General features: G+C 44.2%; 1 protein-coding gene across 4 annotated transcripts in view; it reads right to left on the bottom strand.

The window, feature by feature from the left end:
* Positions 1 to 25,271, bottom strand: part of LOC142784679 (uncharacterized) — a 264,403-nt gene that overhangs the window by 71,443 nt on the left and 167,689 nt on the right. For 2 of the 4 annotated variants that reach the window (XM_075883154.1, XM_075883155.1), the window contains exons 3-6: positions 23,245 to 23,422; positions 16,055 to 16,225; positions 12,357 to 12,425; positions 10,931 to 10,991 (exon numbers count right to left, since the gene is read on the bottom strand). In XM_075883154.1, the coding sequence (XP_075739269.1) occupies positions 10,931 to 10,991; positions 12,357 to 12,425; positions 16,055 to 16,225; positions 23,245 to 23,292 (349 nt within the window). In that variant the 5' untranslated portion in view covers positions 23,293 to 23,422. Of the gene's footprint in view, positions 1 to 6,151; positions 6,317 to 10,930; positions 10,992 to 12,356; positions 12,426 to 16,054; positions 16,226 to 23,244; positions 23,423 to 25,271 lie in introns of all 4 variants that reach the window. The other 2 variants (XM_075883151.1, XM_075883153.1) reach the window with 2 other exon arrangements.

Genomic DNA, 25,271 nt, shown 5'->3' with positions numbered 1-25,271 from the left:
GGGAATGGACAAGTGCAAAGAATTCATTTTGATAATAAAAAGTGTGCAACTAAGCACGCCACCTTGTGGCACGCCTGTTTCCTGGACAAATGTTTGGGAGAGCACACTGCCCACACGGACACGGAATGTCCGGTTTGACAGGTAACTTTCGATTATATGAAACATTCTTCCGTGCACACCAAGGTGGGACAGGTCTCTTAGGATTCCGAAACGCCATGTTGTATCATAAGCCTTTTCGATATCGAGGAACACAGAGAGAAAATATTGTTTATGGACGAAGGCGTCTCTGATCTGTGCCTCGATACGAACAAGGTGGGCTGTGGTGGATCTGCTTTCTCGAAACCCGCACTGAAATGGGTCGAGCAAATTGTTTGTTTCAAGGATATGTACGAGTCGGCAGTTTATCATTTTTTCGAAGACTGCACAAGCAGCTTGTAAGTGCAATAGGCCTATAACTTGAAGCTAAAGAAGGGTCCTTGCCCTCTTTCAAAATGGGAATAATAATAGCCTCTTTCCAGGAGGTAGGGATAGTGCCAGAAAACCAGATAGCATTTTACAACCAAAGTAGGGTTTTTCGTGTTTCGGCTGGTAGGTTTTTTAACATTTCATACACCACACGGTCAGAACCTGGGGCAGAGGTACTGCAGGAGTTTAGAGATGTTCGGAGCTCAGCTAGATTGAAAGCTTGGTTATATGCCTCGCATCTAGTGGATTTGTGTTCTAGTTTCTGCTTTTCTATTCTTCTTCTGTATTTTTGGAAAGTGTCAGTATAGTGGGACGAGCTGGATACCCGTTCAAAGTGTGCACCGAGGAAGTTTGCCTGGTCTTCCAAGGTATCACCCTGAGTGTTTACGAGTGGAAGTGTGTGTACTTGTTTTCCTGCTATCCTACCGACCATGTTCCAGACTTTGGCCTCTTGTGTATATGAATTTATCCCTGATAAAAACTTGTGCCAGCTTTCTCTTCTGGCCTGCCGACGCGTTCTCCTGCCTCGAGATTTTATTTTCTTAAAGCTCTCAAGGTTTTCCGCTGTCGGCGAGTTCCGCAGCAACCTCCATGCCCTGTTCTGTTCTTTTCGCGCATTCTGACACTCAGCGTTCCACCACGGGACGTGTCGTTTGCCGGGAAGTCCAGATGTTTGTGGAATGCACTTGGCTGCTGCGTCAGTAAGAAAGGCCGTGAAGTACTGCACAGCTTCATCTATGCCTAATCCGCATATTTCGGTCCAACTTAAGTGAGTAATTTTTTGAAATTGTTCCCAGTCAGCTTTGTTTATCAGCCATTTGGGAACATGTGGAGGACATTCATGTATTATTGGTGTACTCAAAACCAAAGGAAAATGGTCACTTCCGTATGGGTTATTTATGACTTTCCACTGAAGTAATGGTACAAGTGAAGGAGATGCGATACTGAGGTCTATGGAGGAGTAAGTATTGTTTACAAGGTTATAATATGTTGCCTGTTTCCTATTCAACAGACAAGCACCTGATGAAAAGAGGAACTGTTCGATGAGACGACCTCGTGCATCACATCGACAGTCACCCCATAAACCGCTGTGCGCATTCAGGTCCCCTAGAACCAGATAAGGTTCTGGTAACTCGTCTATTAAAGAGTGAAAATCATGTTTTTCCAGGCGGTGTTGCGGCGGTATGTATAGAGAGCAGATGGTGACGAGCTTATTCAATAGAACTGCTCGAACAGCCACTGCCTCTAGGGATGTTAGTAGTGGTAGATGGCTACATGCTACTCCTCGATTAACAATAATGGCTACACCACCAGATGATGCCACAGCATCATCTCTGTCCTTTCGAAAGACAACATATTGACGCAAAAATTTTGTATTCTTGGATTTTAAGTGTGTTTCCTGTACACACAGCACTTTTGGAGAATGTTTGTTTAGAAGTTCTTGGACATCGTCGAGGTTTCGAAGTAGTCCTCTGACGTTCCATTGTATAATTTGTGTCTCCATTATGGGAGTAAAGAAGTGCTGTGTGTACCAAATGAGTGTGGCTGGTGTCTAAAGAGAGAAGTGACTTATCTTACAGAGCCTTTAGAAGGCCCTGTAATTACCGTTTTGTCTTTTTTAGAGCGGTCGAGGGAACCCCGCCGCTCTTTTGGCGCAGTCTGCGCCAGTGCAGTTGATGTGTCCATCGCCTCAGGAGAGGCGACAGATGATGTTTTCGTTGTAGGCTTCGTCGTGACAGACGGAGCCTTAAACCCCACCGGGCTAGAGGTCGATGGGACCTCTTTAGTTTGTGTGGTGCCCTGGCTGCTGCCAAGGTTCACAGGAGCTTTCGGTGGGGCTGTATTCAAGGAGGGTGGGGCAGCTGAGGCTGCTCCCCCCATGGGGGCTTGTGGCATTTGCCTCGGCACGCTAGGCGCGGTCCAGGCAACTGCCAAGGGCCTTTGTGGTGCCGCCCCTCGTTGCACCACTTCGGCAAAAGGTGTTTTTAGTGCTAATGATAACGAGACCCGTTGTCTTGCTTCCCTGAATGTGATATTTTCCTTAACTTTTATAGTTATTATTTCTTTTTCTCTTTTCCAGGCTGGGCATGCTCTGGAGTATGCGGGGTGACTACCTTCGCAGTAAGCACAGAGGACCTCGTCATGACTACATTCATCAGCGCTGTGGCCGGTTGTGCCACACTTAGCACACATCAGCTGTCCTCGGCAGCTCTGGGATGCATGACCAAATCGCTGGCATTTGAAACAACGCCTCGGGTTTGGAATGAAAGGTCGGACATGGAGTTTTACATAGCCAGTTTCGAGACTTTCAGGTAAAGTGGTTGAATTGAAGGTGAGTATCAAGTGCTTTGTTGCTATTTCATTGTTGTTACGTCTGATTTTGATGCGCTGGACATGTATCACACCTTGGTCTTTCCATCCATCAAGAAGCTCTTCTTCACTCAGTGTCATCAAGTCTTCGTCCGATACCACGCCCTTCACTGTATTCATGGTACGATGTGCGCTCACCGAGACGGGGATGTTACCAAAGGCTACAAGGTGCGAGAGTTTATTGTACTGTTCTTTGTCATTTAGATCGAGAAGCAGATCACCACTTGCCATCTTCGTGGCCTTATAACCGGTTCCAATGGTCTCTCTCAAGCACTTGGCTACAAGGAAGGGAGAGATTGCTCTAGCTTTTGTAGATGATTGTTCGCAGTGTAGGACATGATATTTTGGGAAAGTTTCTCTGTTTTTAGGCCAAAGTAGTAAAGTTGCGTCGGTGCGTACCCTTTTCGAGGCACGATCAGTTAGAGAGGGGGTCGAGGATCCCATGTAAAAATGTGGATTTTCCGGTAACAGCGCCTACCACCCACCACGGAGTCCAACAAGGGGACGTGGCAGAGCATGTGGGCATGTCTGCGCAACGCCAGCAGTACGCAGTTACTATAACCCAATATGGTTTACCCTAGTTTGGATAGCCACACAAGGTTAACCCTTGCCGCCAGGAAAAATTGGAAGTAAAATGAAGTGAGGAGAAGACTGGAAAGATGTAAAGTGAGAACAAAAGACGAAGATATAGGGAGAGAGAGATAGGAAAAGGCGACTGCCGATTTTTCCTGGGTGGGTCAGCCCAGGGGTGCCGTCTACGTGAAGCCGAAGCCAAAGGGGTGTGTTGCCTCTGCCGGGGGGCCTTAAAGGTCCAATCACCCAGCGTCGGCTCAACCCCCAGGATCCCCTTTTCCCCGGACACGGCAAAGCCACGCACGGCTAGGCGTGGGAGGGAGTAGAAACTCCCCCGTTAGCTCGGGTCCGTGGTGTCGCTACACACCAAACGCCTACTTGCGCAGGCGCCCCTACGGGGTTGTTGTAGCAATGCACTCAGCAAAAAAAAAAAAATTGCTGTAAACTCTGTGTGTTACAGTTACGAGTGCTTTGACTGGGCACATATCCTTTTTCTTCAGCAATGTTTTTTTAAACTTAGCTTCGGCATTAGGCGGAATTGGCCGATTTATACACCTCGACAACCAGCAACAGAGACCACAGAGACCACTTTGACGATCGAGACCACTTGGAAGATACTAGCCCTTTTAGCGATATCAGTTTCTATGATGATCGCAAGTGGTTGTCAGATAAGAGATGATCTTGCGTTACATGCTAAACTATACCACCTATCAGTAGCCAGTTTATCAAAAACATGATCCCATGAAATTCTAGTGAATCATTTAAAAATAATAGTCTGGTGCAGTGGAACCACCATTATACAACTTTCGGGGGACCATGCGAAAATGCAATACTTGTATAATCCAGGCGTCGTATTATCAAACTTGTATAAGCCAGTGCGAGAAAACGAAACTGAAAGAGTGTTGTCAACAGCCTCCCATCAGAAGAGTCGCAGTGTCATCGCTATCACATAATGGCGACAGACCATGAGTTCGCGTATAATGCCTTCGTGCATGACTGAGCTGTGCGCATTGCAATTTGTTGGCTTGTAAAGTACAACTAGTGATCTCTCGCTATTATCACGAAGATGGACATCAAGTGACAGTAATTTTGCACTGTGAAAACAGCTGTGTCACCCCCTTATGCATGCGCGAGCCTGTGACTGCGACAAAGAAAAGAGATCAGCTGTATGTCGAGCAAAGCAAGTTTCTACGGATTGAAAACGAGAAAAATATCAGCTCTTCGGCCAGCTGAAGCTACTCTTTGTGGTCAAAAACTGCGGGGTCCGCATAAAACTGTGTTATATAACCAAGGGTTATTTACATTGCTTCTATGAGAATTTTGCTGGGACCAAACAGATTCAATGTAAAATGCGGGTCGTCGCCAAACCGGGTGACATACAGTCGAAGTTCCACCTTATACATAACAATTGGGCTCGATATAAGCCCACGAAAATTCATATTCACGGAAATATACCATACTAACTAAAGCAACTTGTGTCTAAAACAGTCTTCCACTCGATGGTGCAGAGAGACTTTGTTCAGTAGAAAAATTCGATTTTGCCATCACCTGATGGAAAATTTCTTTAGCTTTCAAAAAATTTATCCCACTTAGGTACTCACTTTTTCAAAAATAACTTTTAGTTTTGGGCTTGGAAATGTTGATGAGAAATGAGCATGTATTTTCGTGTGGTCTCTGCATTTCTCTCAAAAGGATTTCAGAGGCTTGTGTACCTTTCTTTCAGGAACTATATAGAGCATAGGCAAACAAAATTCTAATGTGTGTTGAGTCATTTAGATAGATGCAACTAGAATCTGTAGCATACGTGCATTTGAATTTTAGTATATAAAAAAATGACATTCCTAAGTGGCAGTTTTCATGCAATAAGATATGCAAAACATAAATCAAGCTTTTGTTGTACAGTGTTTAAGTTACACTGTTGCAACTTTGCAACGCTCTGCAGATAGCTTATATTTTTAAAAATTTGCTATGTAGAAAAAATAAAAATAAAAAATACAAGATGAAATGATTTTGAGCCCCTGTGCCAAGCTGCATCTGTCTTTAAGATTCCTTGCAAATTTCATAGCCATAGCTTATACTACTACATTATAGCCAAATTTTCTAACTCATTTTTAAGGTTTCACCCCAGCTTAGAGGGACACTAAAGAAAGACTATTTTTCACACGAAACTCTTTTAAATGAAATTGCTGCTTAATTGAAACAACTGCCGGTAATATGTTTGGTTTTGTACTTCAATATTATAACCTTGTTCATCTCTCAATAAACAAAACTCCTCTTAAAGGAAACACATTTTCCTGGTCCCTTCAGGTTTCATTTAAAAGTAGTTTACTGTATCAGTAAAGTACAATTCCACATTCCTGAAGACACCACTTGATCATGAGGCCACGCATCGCAAGTGAGAAAAAGCATGAAACGAAAGTGAAGGTGCAGGAACCACCTTGCCATTTCCACACCAAACACCATCACTCGATCCTGCATAGCTGTTAATCGTTTTGAAATCGGTGAAGTTATGGGCGGAGGCTTCAGCGAGAAATTTGCATACGACACTTCTACTTCGCTTTCTTCCCCTAATGATGAACTTACGAACGCAATACTCGTGACATTACAGAGTCCTTGAATTTTATTAATCCAGACCACTTCACTGTTTCATTCAAGTGTTCCTTTTAAGAGTTAAAATGGCACTGTCGTGCTTACACCACTAAGCCACCACAACGTGTTAGGGACAACGACAATAACTGCTTACTCTGTGGAAGCGCTCGCGCTTGCTCAGACTCGTTGCTGGCACCTGTCCGCACAGACGATTTGACGAGACGCGCTAACCGTGAAACCTGGCAGCCGGTGATTTCCTTAGGCTGGACCAGTGTAAACGGCGATCGACACTGGTCTTTTGTCAGTGCAGCTGCACGGCCTGCAGATGGCCATCATGAACAGGCTCAGCTGACAGGAAGCACAAGATGCTTACAGGCAATGTGCTTACAAGAGAATTCTCATATTGCACCCATTAGCTGCTAAAAATTCTGGCCCTCCGTACACACAGTGGACATATGAAGCAAATATGAAGCAGTTCTGTTCTACTAATTTACACTTCACTACCGAGCGAAAGTGAAAATGCTGTTATCTATGCTGACCAGTGGTACTGATTGCATCAGCGAAAATCAATAGTCAACTCATAACTCTGGGATGCAAAATTAGAATGTCTGCATCCCGTGCTAACGGCTTTTAATTTACTCTAAGGCCGATATCTACTAGATTCCTTGCGGGCTCAGATATTAAGAGCGATAGTCCTCGAAAGGTAGTCCCGGGTTCAAATCTGGGACAAGTATGAATTTTTCCTCTGCTGCAGAACTTTCAATAACAGCGATTTTAAACCGTACAGAACCTGCTCACAATCCCCACTGCAAAACACGTGCCAGAGACACATATGCTGTCACTAGAAAGAGCAATCAAGAGCTGCAAGAGCAGAGCTGTCACCACGTCTTGAGCTGCAAACAAACAGGACTCCCCACCCCATGCAAGCCCCAGCTGACGTGTCAAAAAGGATGCCTCAGTAACTATGTGAGAAGAACTATGTTGTTCTACAATGTCCAAGGCACATCTGACCACTCCTAGCTAGAGCCTGACACTCTGAAATAACTAGTTCAATATAGAGGCATATTCGAGAAATGCGGACAGCTTTTCTTGTACCTTTGTGCTACAAAAGAATGAAAGGCTACTTTTTTCTTTCGTGCCACCAACGTAATACTAGAAGAAACCCTAATTGAGTGCACTTAATTCGCGTTAATTGCACAAAAAAAGCCAGACCTGTACAGAACGTGCCGCAGGTTCACAGGAAAAGTTGAAGTCTTAAAACAATGCACACACACACTCTAAAAAGAAAAACTCAACGACAGCAAAGCTCTACCAACTCTCACAAATTTTTGCATTGCTGTAGAAAGCTGTCAAGACGGTAGTAATGTAAGTGAACGTCGAATACATAAATTGGGACACTCTGAACCCGTGCAACTTTTGGCTGCAACACGGCACTATAAGAAACCACCCAGATGGTGCCTTTCAAAATGTCTCATGATAATAGTCTCACAATCATGCTCGATGTCATACCACCCAACATCACCGACGAAGAAAAGCTTGACATCACCATGTACCTTCAGCGTGCCTGAGAAGCCAGACAACTAGCCCATCTGGACATCAAGAACCAGCAAACGACTGACTGCCGTCGTTAACACCTTCAATGACTTCATGAGAAATAGAAGCTCAACGAGTGTCTGGATGCAGATGTGGGCTCGTGAAACTTCTACAGCGATAGTTCCACACAAAGCACTAGAGCGCCTCGGCACTTCAGACTACGCGGCTATGCATGTCAGATGGCAGTGCAAGCTCTCAGTGAAACCATGCAGGATCTGAAGTTGTTCACAAGGAATGCCTTAAGAGGGACGCGCTCTTTCAAAATCGAAAAATTGCAAAACAAAGCACACCCAGAGAACAGTGGTGCTTGCTTGGCGCGGCCTTGCAAGCACCACTGTTCTCTGGGCGTGCTTTGTGTGTCCCGTTTGCCATCATTTCGCTCGGTTCTCACATGTGCTCTTCAATCTTTTAACGCCTTTATGAGATGACCTTTCACTTTGTTCACGGGACGCTGATTGTTGTTCTGTCGCTAAGAGTGAGCAGGGCAAAGTTTGAGACTCTGCACGCGTTCTGTTCAAGAAAGCGTCCAATGAGGCTCGTTTGCATGGTGAGGCTTGTTCACGCGCCAATGCTGGGCGACAGTCGCATAGATGCTGAGCAGCTTCTTCTTCGTCTTTTCAAGACGATGACTGCATTGATGCTTATCATGACGTCGACGTTGCTACACCATCCGCGAAACGCTCCGTCGTCACAAGTGAGGCTGGTGTTGGGGTTTCGTGCTCAAGTGCGCCTGACGAGTTGCGCTCTCTAACTGCAGCGATTACGGCCTCGAACAGTGCAACAGCGTCGTCAACTGTGCAACGGCGTCATCGACTGTGCCAACAGGTTCTTGGACATGCGAGGAGTTAGCTGCGGAAGAAAGCGAACGTGTTGCTTTGCAACCAAACCTCAGCGCTATGCCGGCAACCAATGGGCAGCGGAGAAAGACCCTTTTCTTGTGAAAAAGGCTCAGGAACGGCTGCAACACAAGCAGGAAAAGCTGAAGAGGAAAAGAGTCCTAAAAAACATTTCTAGCTACTTTGTAGGGTAATTTTAGACCAAAATACGAGTTCGAAACTTTCAAAGCCCGTTTTCTCAAAATGACTTGTTTTGGCCAGAGAGGCTGATTTGTCTGGTGATATCTCTTCAACCGTTCATCTCATTTCTATCAGATTTGTTTTATTATGTACCCTAATAAATAGCCCAAACAGTGACAAAACTGCTTTTTAAATTTGTTGCATCTGTAATTTATAATTAAAATTTCATTGCTAAAACCTCAATGGCAAACACCAAATTTGTTGCTCTGCTAAAAATTTTCTGCAAGGAATTTGAAAAAAAGTTCGTTGTCGTAGTGTAATGCATCCATCCAAAAATCATCACAGTGAATTTCACGGCGCTAGCCCATTGATTAAATTCACAAGCGCCTGACTGAAGAACCTATGCGCACTACCCTAATAAATGGCTGTAATTTGGGAACCAGCGAACCTAAATGCATGAAATTTTGTGGTTATTCAAATGGCTGTAAAATTAGACTACCCTGAAATTTTGTTGGGAGATCTCAACAAACAAAAAAGTTCCCCTTCTGTGGTAGCCTCCCCCCTTGAGCAGTGTTGTAGGCGTTGGAGTATTGGAGGACACATTTCGCTTTATTAGCAGCTTGCTCCTTTTGCTGACGGCTTGATGTACGGCGGCTGCCGGCGTGTACACTAGTGTTGCCAGTGTGTGCACTTCTGCGGTCGCCGCTTAAGGTTGCCTCTCCGGCGATTCCAAAATGCTCAATAGATGGCAAGCTGCCACCCAAGGCTTCGGTTTTCAATAACCTGCCCACTCTTCTCCACAAAGTTGCTTTGTAAGAAAGAAGGGTAAAGAGAAAAGCGTGGCGTCATAACTGTCTCTCTCTCAGGAGGTTGCCTCAACAACACCACACGGGAGATGAGTAGTGGAGGAGAGAAAGGAATGTTAAAGAGAGGAAAAAAGGAGGGTGTCAGTGGTGTTTGGTCTGGTCGCGTGCAAACTCGCGCCGCCTCCGAACTGGAAGGAAAGAAAAAACACTTGCCTGCTCTCAACCCCATTGAAAAACGCCAGATAGCTCCACATCTGCTATTTACGAGCGTTAGGAATTCGACTCTAGCCAGCGGCCAGTATAGCATAAAGGAACAGGTGGTTAACGTGCCCGACAATGCTGCCTTCAGCGTACCCATCACGCGCTGGCTCGTTAACAAGCGTTCCTACAGAAATGGTCTCGCCAAGAAACGCCCCATGCACCACCGAGTAAGCTCCTGTAAGGTGGATATGGTGGCGATTTGGTGGATGTAAGGTGGATATGGTGGCGATTTTTTTTTATTGCCCACTTGTAGGAATTTAATGTCCCAAAACAAACCACCGCATGATTATGAGAGAAGCCCTAGTGAAGGGCTCCAGAAATTTCGACCACCAGAGGTTCTCAACGTGCACCTGAATCTAAGCACACAGGCTGGAAACATTTTCGCTTTCATCGAAAATACGGCGGCCGTGGCCGGAATTCGTTCCTGTGACCTGCAGGTCAACAGCAGAGTGCCTTAGCCACTAGACCATCAAGAAAGGTTCGCTTCTATTTTCAGTTTCAAACATCAAGACTATGTTTCCTGAGAGTGTAAAGCCACAAGCCCTTCATTTTTATGCAACGACCTGTTACACATGTAGGTACTGGCCTGCTCAGGTTGCGAATGTCTCTGAATGTTTCCACTCCTCTGCAAAAACACAGAAAGTTTTACACTGATGAGCAAGAAATGACGGATTTTCAGATTTCAGGTGACTGGCGTCTATCCCTGCTGTTTTCATTGCACTTTGAGCATTGGTTTCTCTGATTGGGCACAATTTTGGCCAACAAAGTGTGCCATCTTTACCGACTGCATTTCCTTTTGTTCATACAAACCATGTGGCATCGTAATTGATATACTTTTAGTTTGTAAAAATCCCTTTTGTTGTGTCATGAGACCCCTGGTGTCATGCAAGTACACTGTCCATGACACTGGGTAGAGATAGGCCTCCACTATGCCCTTTTCCTGCTACCAACCCAGTGAAGGCATGCCAGTCATGTTGCCCATGCCTCGCTCGCCAATCGCCCTTCTTTCCCCTCCATAAAACTACCTGCAATAAACACAGGAGAGCAGTCTCGCCGAAGCTCGGTTTATGTGTTCGCCCTCAGCACGTTCTCTCCTTGCTCTGCCTTTTTGCCAGCCTGCCACGGGGTTGCCTTCCATGCTGCTTCCCTTATCTAACACCTTTATTTTCTACAATGTCGTACAGTATTTAAGCGAAACCATACTCTCTTTCAACCTGCACTTCACAGCGGCATATTTTGACAGAGGTGTGCGCTTACATTTAATATTTGTTGACGAGCACTTGCTTGTCTTCTTATCAGCTCTACCACCATCAGCCACCTGAGGAAAGAAAAATTGTAGGCACAGATGTGAAGAAGCGCATGGTGGTGTAGACCATAGGTCGGCGAACTCATTCATAAGTCGAGTCACTTGGACTCACTCAGACACAGATCAAGCTACGAATCGGGGCGCAATATTTTGAAGAGTCTGGGTCCGAGTGAGTGCAAAACACAAAATGTATATTTCGAGCGAGTGAGTGAGTTCCACTTTTCTTTTACCGACCAATGGTGTAGGCACCCCAAACTTTCCTTTTACAGTCAAGCCACCGTTCCGAGCAACGTATACAGAAACAAAAAGTGAAACACTTGCTGTTGAAAGAATTTCGTAGTGCTTATAAACTGCACAGGCAGCTCAAGTGCCTATACACAATGTCTCTACCTTTCGGTCGTGTCACCTCCAATATTGAGCATGTGTGTGGAGACAACACACATTTAGTAGCCAGTCATTTTGCCCAGCTTTGGCAATCATTTCATGTTATCTGCAAGATAAGGGGAGCGCCAGCTGCCTTTGTTATCGGCCATGTGGAGAGCCCAGTTTTAGCTTAGCTGCTCGCTTTTGATTGCCTCCTTTGCACTGGCACGAAAAACCCCGATGCCCACCTTACCTGCATCTCTTCCCCTTCCCCTATCTAGCACCGTATATATACCATTGTAGATATACCCATTTTATCTAAATTTGAAATCCATTGTGGGCAGTTAACTTCAATCGAAACCAAAATATGTTTAGTTTCCATGGTAGACTTACAACTGAAACCTAAATTAACAAGAAATCGGGCATGCTGTGGCATGGTTACAACATTAAGTTTATCTTCCGGACGTACCTGTGAAATATATTACATTTCCTTGCATGCAAGCAGTACTTTAAGCAATGATTCGCAGAAGCTTTTCTACAGATAATCCCTGCCAATTGCCCTAAAGCTAGCTTGTCTGTACAGGTCTGAGGTGCTGCCATGAAGCCACCATTCTAAACTGAAATCCCAGTTTTTCTTCAGTGACATGGTACATAAATGTCTATTGAATGCGCTCACGATTTTCTTTTTTGTGGGTGTGTTATGCAGAGCAATTGTAAAAGGTCGACCTACATTAGAGTCGACAATGAGATTGAGTAAGTACAATGATGACTTCACGCAGCGTGCTCTTTATTGCCTGGCCAACAACGTTGAGTACTCTCAAATGTGGTCCAATAAACTTCATTTTATTGTACCTAGAACTGGTTGCTGTGAAAAATAAACAGTTCTTCAAGGCACTGGTACGTAAGCCCCAAACACGGAAGCATAATGCAAACAGCGTTGCACTCTCCCGACGATACTGTACTGCAAAATGTTTCCAAAACCTTAGAGCAACGGCACAAGGAGCAGAAACCCACCTGTGGTCGTTGCCGGCTGGGTGACAAGAGAAGTGCTGTGTCAGGTTTTTCCAAGACCTGTGCCCAGAACTGAAAGTGCACACGAAAAAGAATGCAGGGCTGAGTTACTAAACACATGTTATGCTATGAGACAACACATGCCACATGCGAAATTGTAGCAAGCCGAAGAGTGACATTCAGCGATGCCAACAGAACAAGGCCGAAATTCAGGCCGAGGCAGACTAATGGCTTTTTGGCGCCAAAAGAGCTCACATAGCTGCACATGTAGGTAGTGGTGCTATTTACATAGATGCTGTATTACTTTTGCACATGACCCTTGCTTTCATATATAACCTGCACATGTAACTACTGAATGCTGAAAAATAAGAGCTTAAAGAGTCCTCACACACTGTTGTAAAGCTACCTTTCTTGCATTAACATAAAGAAGTGCGGTAAAATAAGCTTGCGCACTGAAAATATGGCTGACCCTTTTTAAAGTTCCCTATTGAATCATACGATATATTGAACTATACTCTGTTACACCACTTTGGTTCAGCACTACCAAAGCTACGGGGTGTAAGAAAGCCACACGCTTGCGTAGCAAAACGTAGCCCCTCATACAAGTGCCTTCAAATTGGCAGGGTTGTCTAAAATTGACATTTGCTTGGTGTGTGCAACGTGTTTCTTCATCGCATTTATTTCCTGAACATCTAATTTTTTGTGTCAGCTACCGACAGGAACTATGGTTACAATTCAACATGGCAGCGCCCGCTTGATTCGAACTGCAACGCCCACCGCACTGACAGCAACAAATAAATGGTCAAATGAGCCATCGATTTGTTTGATCTTACTCTGAGGATGAAGCATCAGGTACATTTTGTCGTTATTAGTGAGATATGCTGCTTGTGTAGCCATATCTGATAAGCCTAACGCGCCGATGCCAGGGCTGTGCCGCCAGGCGAAAAACACTGCATCGCCAAATATCAGACATGCGACCTCGCACAGCGTTCCGCGCGTGTCAGATGCTCTTTCGGTGAAACAAAAAAAGATAGACAAGAAACATTGCAGCGAGAGACTAGAAGGAACACGTTGAAAGTGAAGCAGTCATACCAGAGCCACGAACAGCGTCAGAGAGCCACAAAGGGAAGGTATCTGCTGGCACGAGCGTCTACCGATCTTCCGTAGAGCCACAAATCATATAGTTGAGACGCCAAACTTCCTGAAGTGGAAGAGTAATAGCCAGTTTGACAGTATTACTTATTTTTGAAAGTTCATAAACCACCTACGTTACATGCAATGAGCGTGGAAGGACAATTCAATGAGCCGACACAGCGCGGATAAATACATGTAGAGAGGCTGATCGCCTTTCTTATTGGCAGGGGGCCCTGCAGCCTTCACAGTGCTGAAGGGAACTTCTGAAACAGAGTATAGTTGCAATATCTTCGAGATCTCAATATATGCAGGTTCAACTCTATACAAGTAAAACCTAAGCCATATTCTGCCTTGCATTCCTTATTTTTCAGCCATGTTTTTACCAACTAGCATAACAAGAAGTACTCTGGGTATGTTTACATAATAGCGTGCCCTGGTCTTATAGGTATGGCACTGTGAATCACATGCCTAGAGCATTTTCACGGTTCGCAAAGATAAGCCCTGTCAACTAAACTGAAATAACAACAAGTGAACAATCCAACAAAGCCTAGCACACAAGCTGTGTGCCAAACAGAGCTACCAAAGACGAGCCCAAGTAAAGTCCCTGCTACCTCAAGTTCTGGAATTTTACGAGCAAAAAATGCAAACCAGTTTCAAAGCTTGCAGTGGAAGGACTTTAATTGAAACAAGCAATAAACAATCTACATTACAGTCTGAAATAACTTTGGTAGGTCGGAGAGGCCCCAAACAGATGATAGAAGCAACTGGAGATCGCCTCCACAATTAAAGTAGAATGTAGATTTAGTCCCACTCACGAGCTAGATAGCACAGCGATTGACATGTCGGTGTAGGGTGCAAGTCTATGTTCATCTGCCTTCAAGAAAAAAAAAATATAAAGCTGCCTCAGTGCTTTTATGTTATACTGTATTTTCATGTATGCTGCATTTCTGGTACTACATTCAGTGACAAGTTCCATCTCGGCCGTGGCATCCCCTTGTCGAAACGGGGATGCCATGGTAGAGATTGAACTTGTCACCGAATCTAGCAGCAGAAATACAGTACACCCACTAAGCGTGGCCTCTGCTAGAGCCGCGCTTTTCATTGTAGAACTGCGATTCTAACACCATGTCAAGCTTTACTGCAAGTGTAGCAAACCTCATCCGGCATGGGAAAGGTTTGAGACAGCTGCAAGCCTGGACAGCCAGCTTGCAAAACTGTTGCAAAGCCTAAGCTGGCTTGACCAGTATTTTAAAATAATCGGGAAATGTAAAATTTTAAAGAAGCATGCAATGTGGCAAAAGATTCACAAAAGGTAGAAAGAATTGCATCAGCCTATTTACAGCACAAACCTGTGAAATCTGAATGATTACTTCAAAAATTGCAACCTTTTAGCTTTTTCAGCTAAGAGTAGACTGCTTCACACATGTTCGGGTGCACGGAGGCGGTGCTGAATTCAAAAACCCGATCTCTATTCGACATCAAGATGATTGATTGATATGTAGGGTTTAACGTCCCAAAACCACCATATGATTATGAGAAACACCGTAGTGGAGGGCTCCGGAAATTTCGACCACCTGGGGTTCTTTAACGTGCACCCAAATCCGAGTACACGGGCCTACAACATTTCCCCCTCCATCGGAAATGACATCAAGATGAGCTCGCAATACAACTTCTGTTCAAGAGCACTTTGAACATTCTTTTTTTTTTCAGTCAGTACCAATTACACATTGTTGAAACACTGCCTGTCAATTTGCTGCAACTTCCAGTTCTGAAAAAAAGATGTTGCTCCTAACATAATAAACTGATTAATGTTTCGAAACCTACATGTTGCACTAGAAAGATTAAATACTTGAAGTTCACGTTGACAAATGCTATGCATAAGTCTAAATATAACTAAGTCTAAATATAACATAACTCTAAACATTTCATTTTAAAGAGACACTAAAGAGAAGCGACAGTTTGGTTTATATTGACAAACTGCACTCAAAGAAGTCTAATGCCATATGTTTCACTAACCTAAGTTCATTATTAGTGGAGAAAATCAAGATTGTATTATTTTTTAATTTGGCAGGTGATGTCAGAAATGTTCAAGTGTGTTTTTCGTAATTTCAAGACATGGGCTAGATAAGTATTCTGAAACTTTGTATGCTAGGTCTATAGCACTCGCAAATGACAATGTGCTTCATTTTTACCTATTAGAAGCTACGCAGGACCCAGTAGAAACCGAGATCTACAACGCCCCGGTCTGGTGCATGAATTTCGTTGCGGCATCTCTACCCATATTTTCTTTTCGCGAGTTGTCTCACTTACCAAGCGTCGTGTCGCAGCAAGAGTGGCGTTTTTGAGACTGTAAAATTCGTACTTCTTTAATATGCGAAAAATCGCTTTTCTCTATAGTGTCCATTTATTTACATTCCCAAAAAAGGGGGCCTCCCCTAAGAAAAGGCTCTAGGTCTGGGACACCTTGGTTTGAGAAAGTGCGCATTCGTTTTTGAAGGTGAGTGCTACAGATCGAGTGCATAGCAATTTATTTTCGTTTCATTAAGGTACATTTATGAGCCACTCACCTGGCGAAGCCTCTCTTTACCGGACCCCTTTTTACGAGAAGTAGGCGAAGCTGTTGGCAGGGGCCCTGCGGGGGTCCCAAAAAAGCTCCTGGGCTGGCCCACAGCATGGACTTCGCTTAATTGGGTACTGGTGGTCTTGGATGCAGGGCTGACTGTATTGCTCGCATGTGCCTGCAGCAACAAGCAGGTCAATGAGGCGCATGCGTTACTTTTAACCTGATCAGAGCAGAAAAGGCGTTTAACATCTGAAGCAAGCCATAGGACAGTGCCATTTTAACTTGGGTAAAAGGTGCTGCCTGTGTGCAGTATACATTACCTAAATTGCATGCGAACAAAACCACTCAAATCTCATCATAACGAAATTGCATCTTACACGAAAACTAAGTTTGCTATATCTGAAAGTTCGTTAAGAAATTCATTTCTAACAGTATGTCTATCGCAAGACAATTTTTATTTACTTCGTCATAAGAGATATTTTGTTACATCTGGGTGTACAGTAAACACTCGTTAACTCGAACTCGCATATCTCGAAATCTCGGTCAAGTCAAAACCTCTTTTCGCCAGCCCACCATAGGCCCCATGTATTTGCCCCCTCTTGAAAGGTTTTTGCAGGGGACAGCGTATATCTCCAAATCTTGACCCGGAGGGAAGAAGGCAAAGACCACTCCCAACAGGAAACGAGGGCGTTGTGCAAACGCTTAGCTCTTACTATACGTGCTAAACGCGGTCGTGAAGGGTGAATTTGAAATTCCCGCTGTCGCAGCTGTTTGCTATCCGCCTTCTCAAGCAACTATGCGAATGATCAAGTGTGTGCACCTGTGCACGCCTCCTGCACAGCGTGCAGCGTGCCGTCAGCACGTAAGCTAGCCTTTGCATGTTCGAGGTAGTTGTCTGTGTTCCCAGCAATCTGCGCGAGACGAATATTCAGTGCGTGGTCTGTGCAACGAATGCTTCCAAATATCAACCAAGATCTGCCCCTCAAAGCAGTACAAATCGCTAACGTTGGAGAGAAAAGTCGCTTTAATCAAGGAAGTGGAAAAAGCATGTCGAAGCAAGTCGTGCATCGCCAAAGAATTTGGCACCCCCTTGTCAATCCTCTCGACAGTGCTTAAAAACAAGCAAACGGTTTTGGAAGGCTTTGAGCAAAGCTTCTAACGAGGCGGACGTCCCCGTTACCAGTAAGCTGTCGGATGCAGATATCGTTGAGATGGCCTTGAACAATGCAGATGACCACGCAGAAGAGGAAGAGCCCCGAGAAGTGACTACGACGACAGAAACGCGTAACATACTACACTTGCTCTGCAACAAGGCCGAATGCAGTGGTGGCGACCAACGGCTCATACGATGAGTTCAGCAACTGTAAATTGCCTTTCTCGGACTGAGTAAGAATGCGGAACAGATGAGAATTACACGGTTTTTTGGTCCTCGGTGAGGAATCCTTTTTTTTACGAATTCTTGTGCCTTTATTACAGTAGCTCTCTCGTGCAGTGGGGCTTTTCCCAACAACACTGGCTTTTCTTTTGCAGTGACCTGGGCAAATATTTTCGACGTTTTGCTTAAGTAGAAATATTGCTTATCTCGAAATTTTCCCTGGATTTCACGGCTTCGAGTTAAGGAATTACTGTAGTAACCTCACTGGAGTGTCATGCACATACATTTTACTGTACGTACAATTAACTGCCTTTAACTGTATGTAAATTTAACTGCATTTTTGACTAATGTACAGTTCCTAATATTGTCACAGGTGCATCTGTATTTTCCTGCTCTAGTCAAATTCCTTCACAAAATCAACACATGCACACTATGGTGGTGTAGTGACGATTATGCTCGTATGTTAACTCTGAGGTCGCGGGACCGAATACCAGCGGTATTGGCCGCACTTTCAATTAATGCAAACATGTGCGAGGCTCCAGTATTTGGCTTTAGGAGCACATTAAAGAACCTGGTCAAAATTTTCAAAGCCCCCACTACGTTCATATTTGAAAATTTTGTTGAAGCGCACTAAAAACGGACGGACAGAAGAGGCTGACAAGTACAGCGTTCTGTGCGTCCGTACTTCAGTGCACTTCAACAAAATTTTCAATTATGAACGTAATCCAACTGGCCCAACTTGCCCCCACTACACTGTTCTTCATAATCATAACGTCGTTTTGGGACGTTAGAGTGCAGGTATTCTTATATTAGTAAAGTATATATTTTTCAACCGCTTATGGCGACAGGTCACACCGAAATATTCTGGAACCTTTCATTGCTTATGCTGTTCCAATGTATGCAAGCAACAAGAGTTCAGCAATTATATATACATTATCGAACATTCCAGGGATAACACTGCAATAGTTGACCATGCATGCATAGAAGAAATGTTCCATCGATAATAAGATTACGAACAAAAACTGACAACTATGCTTGACTATCGTTTCATCGCACAGGTTGTCTCATTTTCTGGACACAGGTTTTAAAATATGCAGTTCCATCTGCACCAGTTTGAGTATTTCCTTCATCACCGACGCAAGCACGTGACAACATCAATTTTAAATTCAGAAACTGCAATTTGGACCAACAATTCCTGCGAACGTGCAAATTTTAAACTGGGTTTGGCTCAGCTACGCAGTTACGGTAAGCCCTCGTTATTGGCCAGGTCATCGGGGCAGGTGGTGAATTCCATTAAGCGGCTAAAAGCACTAAAGAAATCAGTCTCGACATGCACTCAGGCAATCTGGTTTTTCCATTGCGCAAGCTGTAAGCCACCATGCTTAACAGTGGCAGCAAAAAAATGCCAATATTCCGATGGCCACACGCGTCTGACTCAACAGGCCAGGTCTGACTGCTACAAAACTGTTACAATAATGGAATGCACGTTTTTTTTTTTCTCTGATATCCCGACACATAAATCGGTACACTCGATTAGCACAATTAAACAAGGGTTCAATGATAAATTATTCATTTCCACGTGCCGTACTACAAACGGAGTCTAGAAAAACTTCGGTCTGAAGTGCCAAGATGAGGGGTGTTGCTACAAGTAGAAAAAGTACATAATTTTAATAAGAATCATATGCACACCTAATTTGAAGTGTAATCTGCCACTAAGAAATTCTTGTTGCCTTGTTTAACAGGATTATTGGGGTGGCAGCAATTAAGACCTAGAGACAAAGCATCTAATTTTTTTGCACTCATTAACACATGAGTCATGCATTCATTCGTAGCCTACGATTTGCCCAAGAGTACCTCCGTAGAAGGTGTTACAACAAAAATAACTAGGCTTGTGCGAATAGTGAATTTTAGGTTCGAAGCGAATAGTGATTTTGGTCGAATTATTTCGAATCAAATAGACTATACGATGTATAAAGAAAATGGGCATATTTAGCATGACCTAACTGTCCTGCACAATTTTTTAAAAATATAAATAAGGCCTCTATGCAAAAGTGCTTTGTTTTCTTTCCCGTTCAAATGAAGTCAAGAGAACTTAGAGAAGTAGCAGGATTTGACTTTCAGTAGGATGCAAGTGATAACCTGTAAAATACTTAACATTATTCATTACAGTTAGAATCTATAAGTCAACAAAGCAAGCTTTTAAGCTTAAAAAAAATGCCCAATCGATTTGAGGATCATGTGTTCATTTAAAGGGTTTTTCAACAACTTTTCAAGTAGCCATAGAATGGATTCACTAAAGAAGCTTATTGCCTCGCGAATTAACCGCTGCAAAAACTTCTAGAGCCTGTCCAGTATGAACGGAGTTTAGCCATTTCCCACATGCTACAACTTCATTCTCTTTTCTTGTCTCGACAAAAGCACTTGAAGCAAAGCAGCGAGAGATGGCATAGGGAAAGAAAATATGTCGGGTGTGTGTCGTGACCTTGTGCATTCTTTTTCTTTTCTTTGAATACGTGGCTACCCACGGCGGCCCCAATAACAACCATGCTCAAATCAGCCAATGGCTGGTACAATGGCTGTGACGAGCGATTTTTGACATAGTGGCGTCATTTGCTGAAAGAAGAGAGCAATTTTTATCCGATTGAGAATTTGTGAATTCCAGGTCGCGTGCTGCGCAATAATATTAAGCTCACATGTTCTCGGTTGCCTCGACTACCGATTAGCAGCGTCAGCTGGCCATGCTTAACCAGTGTTGCAGGGCCCCTGTAAACTTAGACTTCGCGGCAAAGCTAAATTCCCCTAGCAAGGCGATTTCACGGCCTAACACCACTACATTGCAGTGAAACTACCATTACAAGCGGTTACAAGGGGACAAATATAGATCTATTCGTTCATATTGTCGCGACATGAAAATAATAGGATACAGGACGGTGCGACCAGGAGAAACGAGGTCTGTATTAACAGATCAAAAAGCAGCCACTTCGACGTCGTCTTCCTTGGAGCAACCGTGGGTGCTGTCTACGCTCATCACTTCGTAGTCCTCCGTCTTCTTGCCTGGCCTTTAGCCGTGACATTAGCCTCCCAGTCAAGAAAGCATCGTCCCAATGCTTTATGATCAAAGTGGTTTGTACTCATTGGAAACACACGAGTTCTTTCAAAGAAATAAGGTTTAATCCGAACAACGTGCACAACTTCTGGAGCACACCTTCGACGCCTTAAGGATTAGTGCGCAGTATCAGAAACAACCTCATAATTAATGTCACTGAGACGTCGTAGAACTTTATAGGGCCCAAAGTACCGTCTTAACATTCTTTTTCGAGAGGCCACGGTGCCGAATAGGAGTCCACATCCAAACTTTCTCTCTTGGCTTGTATGAGACTAGACGGTGACGAAGGTTGTACCATCTTGAATCGTAGTCCTGCTGGCTAGTAATACGTAGGCGTGCAAGTTGTCTGGCTTCTTCGGCGAGTTAGGTGATATAATCAGCATCAGTCTCAACCTTTTTGCACTCGTGCGGCAGCATAGCATCCAGCATAATGGTGACTTCACGACCATGAAGAAGGCGAAATGGCGTTCTTGTTTATTGATAAGCCGTGTTATAGGCGAACGTGACATGCGGCCAGATCTCGTCCCAGTTTTTATGCTCGACATCGGCGTACATGCAGAGCATACCCGCAAGTGTCTTGTTGAGACGCTCCGTAAGACCATTTGCTTGCGAATGATACGCTGTTGTTTGCCGGTGGGATGTGCCACTAAGTCTTAAAACCGTCCGTAATGGTTTGGCTGCGAATACAGTTCCCTTGTCAGTTATTACCACTGAAAGAGGGCCATGCCTCAGCACCACATTCTCAACGAAAAATTGGGCTGCTTCACTTGCTGTGCCCCTTTCCAGAGGCTTGGTTTCGGCGTAACGAGTGAGGTAGTCGGTGGCTACTATAATCCATCTGCGACCTGCCGATGAGGCGGGAAATGGGCCCAAAAGATCCATTTCGACTTGAGTGAATGGAGTAACAGGCACGTCAATAGGATGGAGGAGGCCTGCTGGTTTTACGGGTGGGACTTTTCTGTGCTGGCAATCAAGGAACGTCCGAACATAGTGTTGAACGGTCACCGTCAGTCTTGGCCAATAGTATTTCTGCCTCACTCAGCACAGCGCACGCGTGTAACCCAAGTGGCCGGAGGTTGGTTCATCGTGGCATGCCTGTAATACTTCACTCCTTAGAGATGTTGGCACGACGAGTAAGTAGCCGTTTTCGTGTGACGTGAAGTTCATTTTATACAGGACGTCGTTGCGCAAGCAAAACGACGAAAGCCCTCTCGCAAACAGTCTAGGTACAGCTGAAACGTGACCTTCCAAAAAACGAAATACGGGTCCTAGTTCCGGGTCGGCTCGTTGCAGCTGTGCGATAGTAGCAGTGTTTACAACCTGACAAAGACTGTATCGTCATCATCTGCTGTTGCAGGTTCGTATGCCGCACGAGAAAAGCAATCGGCGTCTGAGTGTCGCTTCCCCAATCTGTAGACCACCGTCATGTCAACTTCTTGAAGCTTCAGGCTCCAGCGCGCAAACCGTCCTAAAGGGTCCTTTAAATTTGTCAGCCAGCAGAGGGAGTGATGGCCGCTGACAACATTAAAAGGACGGCCATACAGATATGGGTGGAATTTCATAACGGCCCACACAACCGCAAGTCACTCTTTTCTGTGGTGGAATAGTTTTCTTCCGCAAGTGAAAAAGTTCTGCTCGCGTAAGCAATTACTTGTTCAGGGCCATCCTGCCACTGCACGAGTACAGCTCCCACGCCGACATTGCTAGCGTCGGTGTGCACTGTTGTCGGGGCATCATCATCAGAGTGTGCGAGGACTGGTGGCTTCTGAAGGTGTTGCCGCAGCTCGTCGAACGATTTTTGCTGTTCTTCATTCCATACGAATGCGATGTCTTCTCTGGTAAGGCAGGTCAACGGCAAGGCGAATACTTCAAAACATTCTATATTTAAATTCGAATCGAAGTGAATTCAAATACTCTACTATTCATTCGAATATTTGAACCATTTGAAAATTTACACAAGCCTAAAATTAACGTTTCATTTACACCAAGGAGAACTGCTTTGCAAGGAAATGATAGATTTATGTGCATTGTTCCCATAATATAGTAGCACACAGTCCGAGTATTAAAGCCCACTGAACAAAGAAAGGTTAATGATAAATACAAAACTCAAGATACAGATTTTATTAGAATGCAGCAGAGTGGACAATAAAAAGATGCTACAAATAAAATGAGTATACTGTAGTTCTAAGCAGAGAAAATTTAATGCACCACAAATATCAGAGTATTGAACAGTATAAAGGAAAACCCCCGCTAGTTCATTCAAACGTATTGTGCGGGATAAAAAAAGCACTCTCAAACAATCATCATATTGGACACCCATTTGCTTTGTAGGATCACAGACATCACACATTAACTAACTTGCCATAAAAAGAACCCCTCAATAACCTGGGTTTCTCTGTAGGTTAGCAGCTTGTGCACATTCACATACTGCAACACTCCCCCAGTAGCAACTTCTCTCAACCAATCTAAACAAGAATTCTGGAATGCCACTGTAATTATACTGCCTGAGAGAGTTTTTTTACACACTCATTGAAAGTTAAAACAAACTAAAGAGTTTCCCTTAGGAAAAACTTTGACTTCATGAATAGAGAAACGAACTAAGTCCTCATGTCGACACTGCCAACTAGCACACGCAGACATGAGAAACCTCATAAAGCAAAGCCAACTGGTAGTACCTGAACAAAAGCTGTTAGTGCAAACTGCGTTTACTTACGTGACCTAGCCTGTCTTTTTCAGAGTTCCAGGCAATGAGGTGAGCCATTCGGCAGTGGCCATGCTGAAGCGACGTACAAATTAACTGGCTCGTTTGCCAGGCGACCACGATGTGCGAGGCTGTGCTGGCAGTCGGCCGTCTTTGAAGCAGAGCTGGAGGCAGCAGCACCTTGGGGAGCCTGCAGCGATTAAGAGGGCATGGCATGTCCATAATGTTCAGGAACGTGCCCTCAGAAGGTGGTGAATCAGTTCAGAACTGAGGATGTCTGGTCTAACCCGGAGTGGCTATACACTCGTTATAGCAGTCCTTGATGACAATGCGCTTAAATCAGCTAGAAGTGCATCTGTGCATAGAATATTAATCTATACGATTATGAGGGGTGTCGTAGTGGAAGGCTCCGCAAATTTCGACCACCTATATTTCTTTAAACTGCACCTAAATCGAAGTACACAAGCCTTAAACAATTTTGCCTCCATCAGAAATGCAGCGGCCGCGGCCAGGCTACGATCCCGCCACGTTCGGGTCAGCAGTCAAGCTTGTACCTACAAAAGCCCACAGAAATTTCTTAAATTTGTTTGCGATTTTATGATTTACAGCCAATGTTAAGGACACATATGTTCCTTTTCTAGTAGCAACAACTGTGGCGTAAAATGAGAAGCAAAGCCAAGGCCAATGAGGAAACTATGCAAAGAGAGACTCATCATGCTATCTCTCTTGTTCTACTAGTGAATAGGAAGCTCTACTGTCCTTGAAGCCTTTTTTCCACACTACAGAATATTTACGATGGCCAATTATGAACTTAGCACCAATAAAGACTTAAACAAATTTAATGTATTAAGCTTCTCAGACTGCAGTGAAAGTGCGCACAAGTCGCAAGGTTGTCTCGGTGGCTCGTCGATGTAGAGTGTTTGATTTGCTCTCAACTTGCAAAGTTTACTCTCAACTTGCAAAGCTGCTAGTAAACTACATTAATACATAACATATATTTGGCGTCATGAGAGGCAAGCCTAATGGAGGAACATGCTAATATCGGTGCTACGAGAAATCCTCAGGCTGAACATTTATTAAACTTGACTTCAAGAATTTTGTCCCCAATCACAGCCGAGTACAAAGATTTTTTCCACGGTCAAAAGGAAAAAATTATTGTGCAGCGTTGCATCACAAAGAAAAATACCACAGAGAGAAAGAAGTAAGTATTTACAAGAAATCATTATTTGTCAACATTTTAAGTGTAGAAGCAACACATACTAAACAAATCCATCTCGCATTGCCATTACTAAAGGTTTGTCGCATGACAAACATGTTCTAGCAGACTATATGAAGATCACCAGCCACCGCGAGTATTTAAACCATCTCAAGCAGGACTTTTCAATTAAACCAAGGCTCAGGTGGCAGAGTACAGAAGTTCCTCTGTTGAAAGTTCGTCAAAACATTTCAACCAGAAAGGATAAGATTGTGACCTACCACTTGCAGCATGAAGCTACGATGACCACCACCAGAAAAATAAAAGTTTGAAGTGTAAAAAAGTGGCAAAGCTACTGCTAAGTCATGCAAGGCCTGAAACAGTGAATCTGGCTGATTCTTAAGTTTGATCTGCTTCCTTGTAGGTAGTTGCAAGGCTATGTGTTGTTGGCTGCTTCTCCACGAAGAGAGGCTTGAGCGAGTTAAACCACAGTGAGTCACAGACACAAAACGGATGCCCTAGCTCCAGGGACAGAAACTCTCACTGAAATACAGTGTTCGCACCTCCCATAAATCTATGGGCATGTCGTCGTTCGCTCAGGGCTTCCGTCACTTCGGGGGGGAGTGGGAGATGTTTCCACACAGTGGCCGCTGCCTTTCCAGTTCCCTAGTTATTCTCTCGTATGCACCGCTGAAGCGCTCCGCACAGATGCTTCAGCAAAGTTGAAACCTGCCTCCACGGTATTTATCTTTGGGCGAGTCAATGGTTAACGAGGACGATAGCTTTTTGTGCCGTCCAAAGCTTTTATGGCAGGCTTAAGCAGCTTTGGTGTTAAGAAAATTCA

Source organism: Rhipicephalus microplus, unplaced genomic scaffold (assembly GCF_043290135.1).
Source record: "Rhipicephalus microplus isolate Deutch F79 unplaced genomic scaffold, USDA_Rmic scaffold_15, whole genome shotgun sequence".
Classification (NCBI taxonomy): Eukaryota; Metazoa; Arthropoda; class Arachnida; order Ixodida; family Ixodidae; genus Rhipicephalus; species Rhipicephalus microplus.
This window is presented reverse-complemented; position numbering and strand designations above follow the sequence as displayed.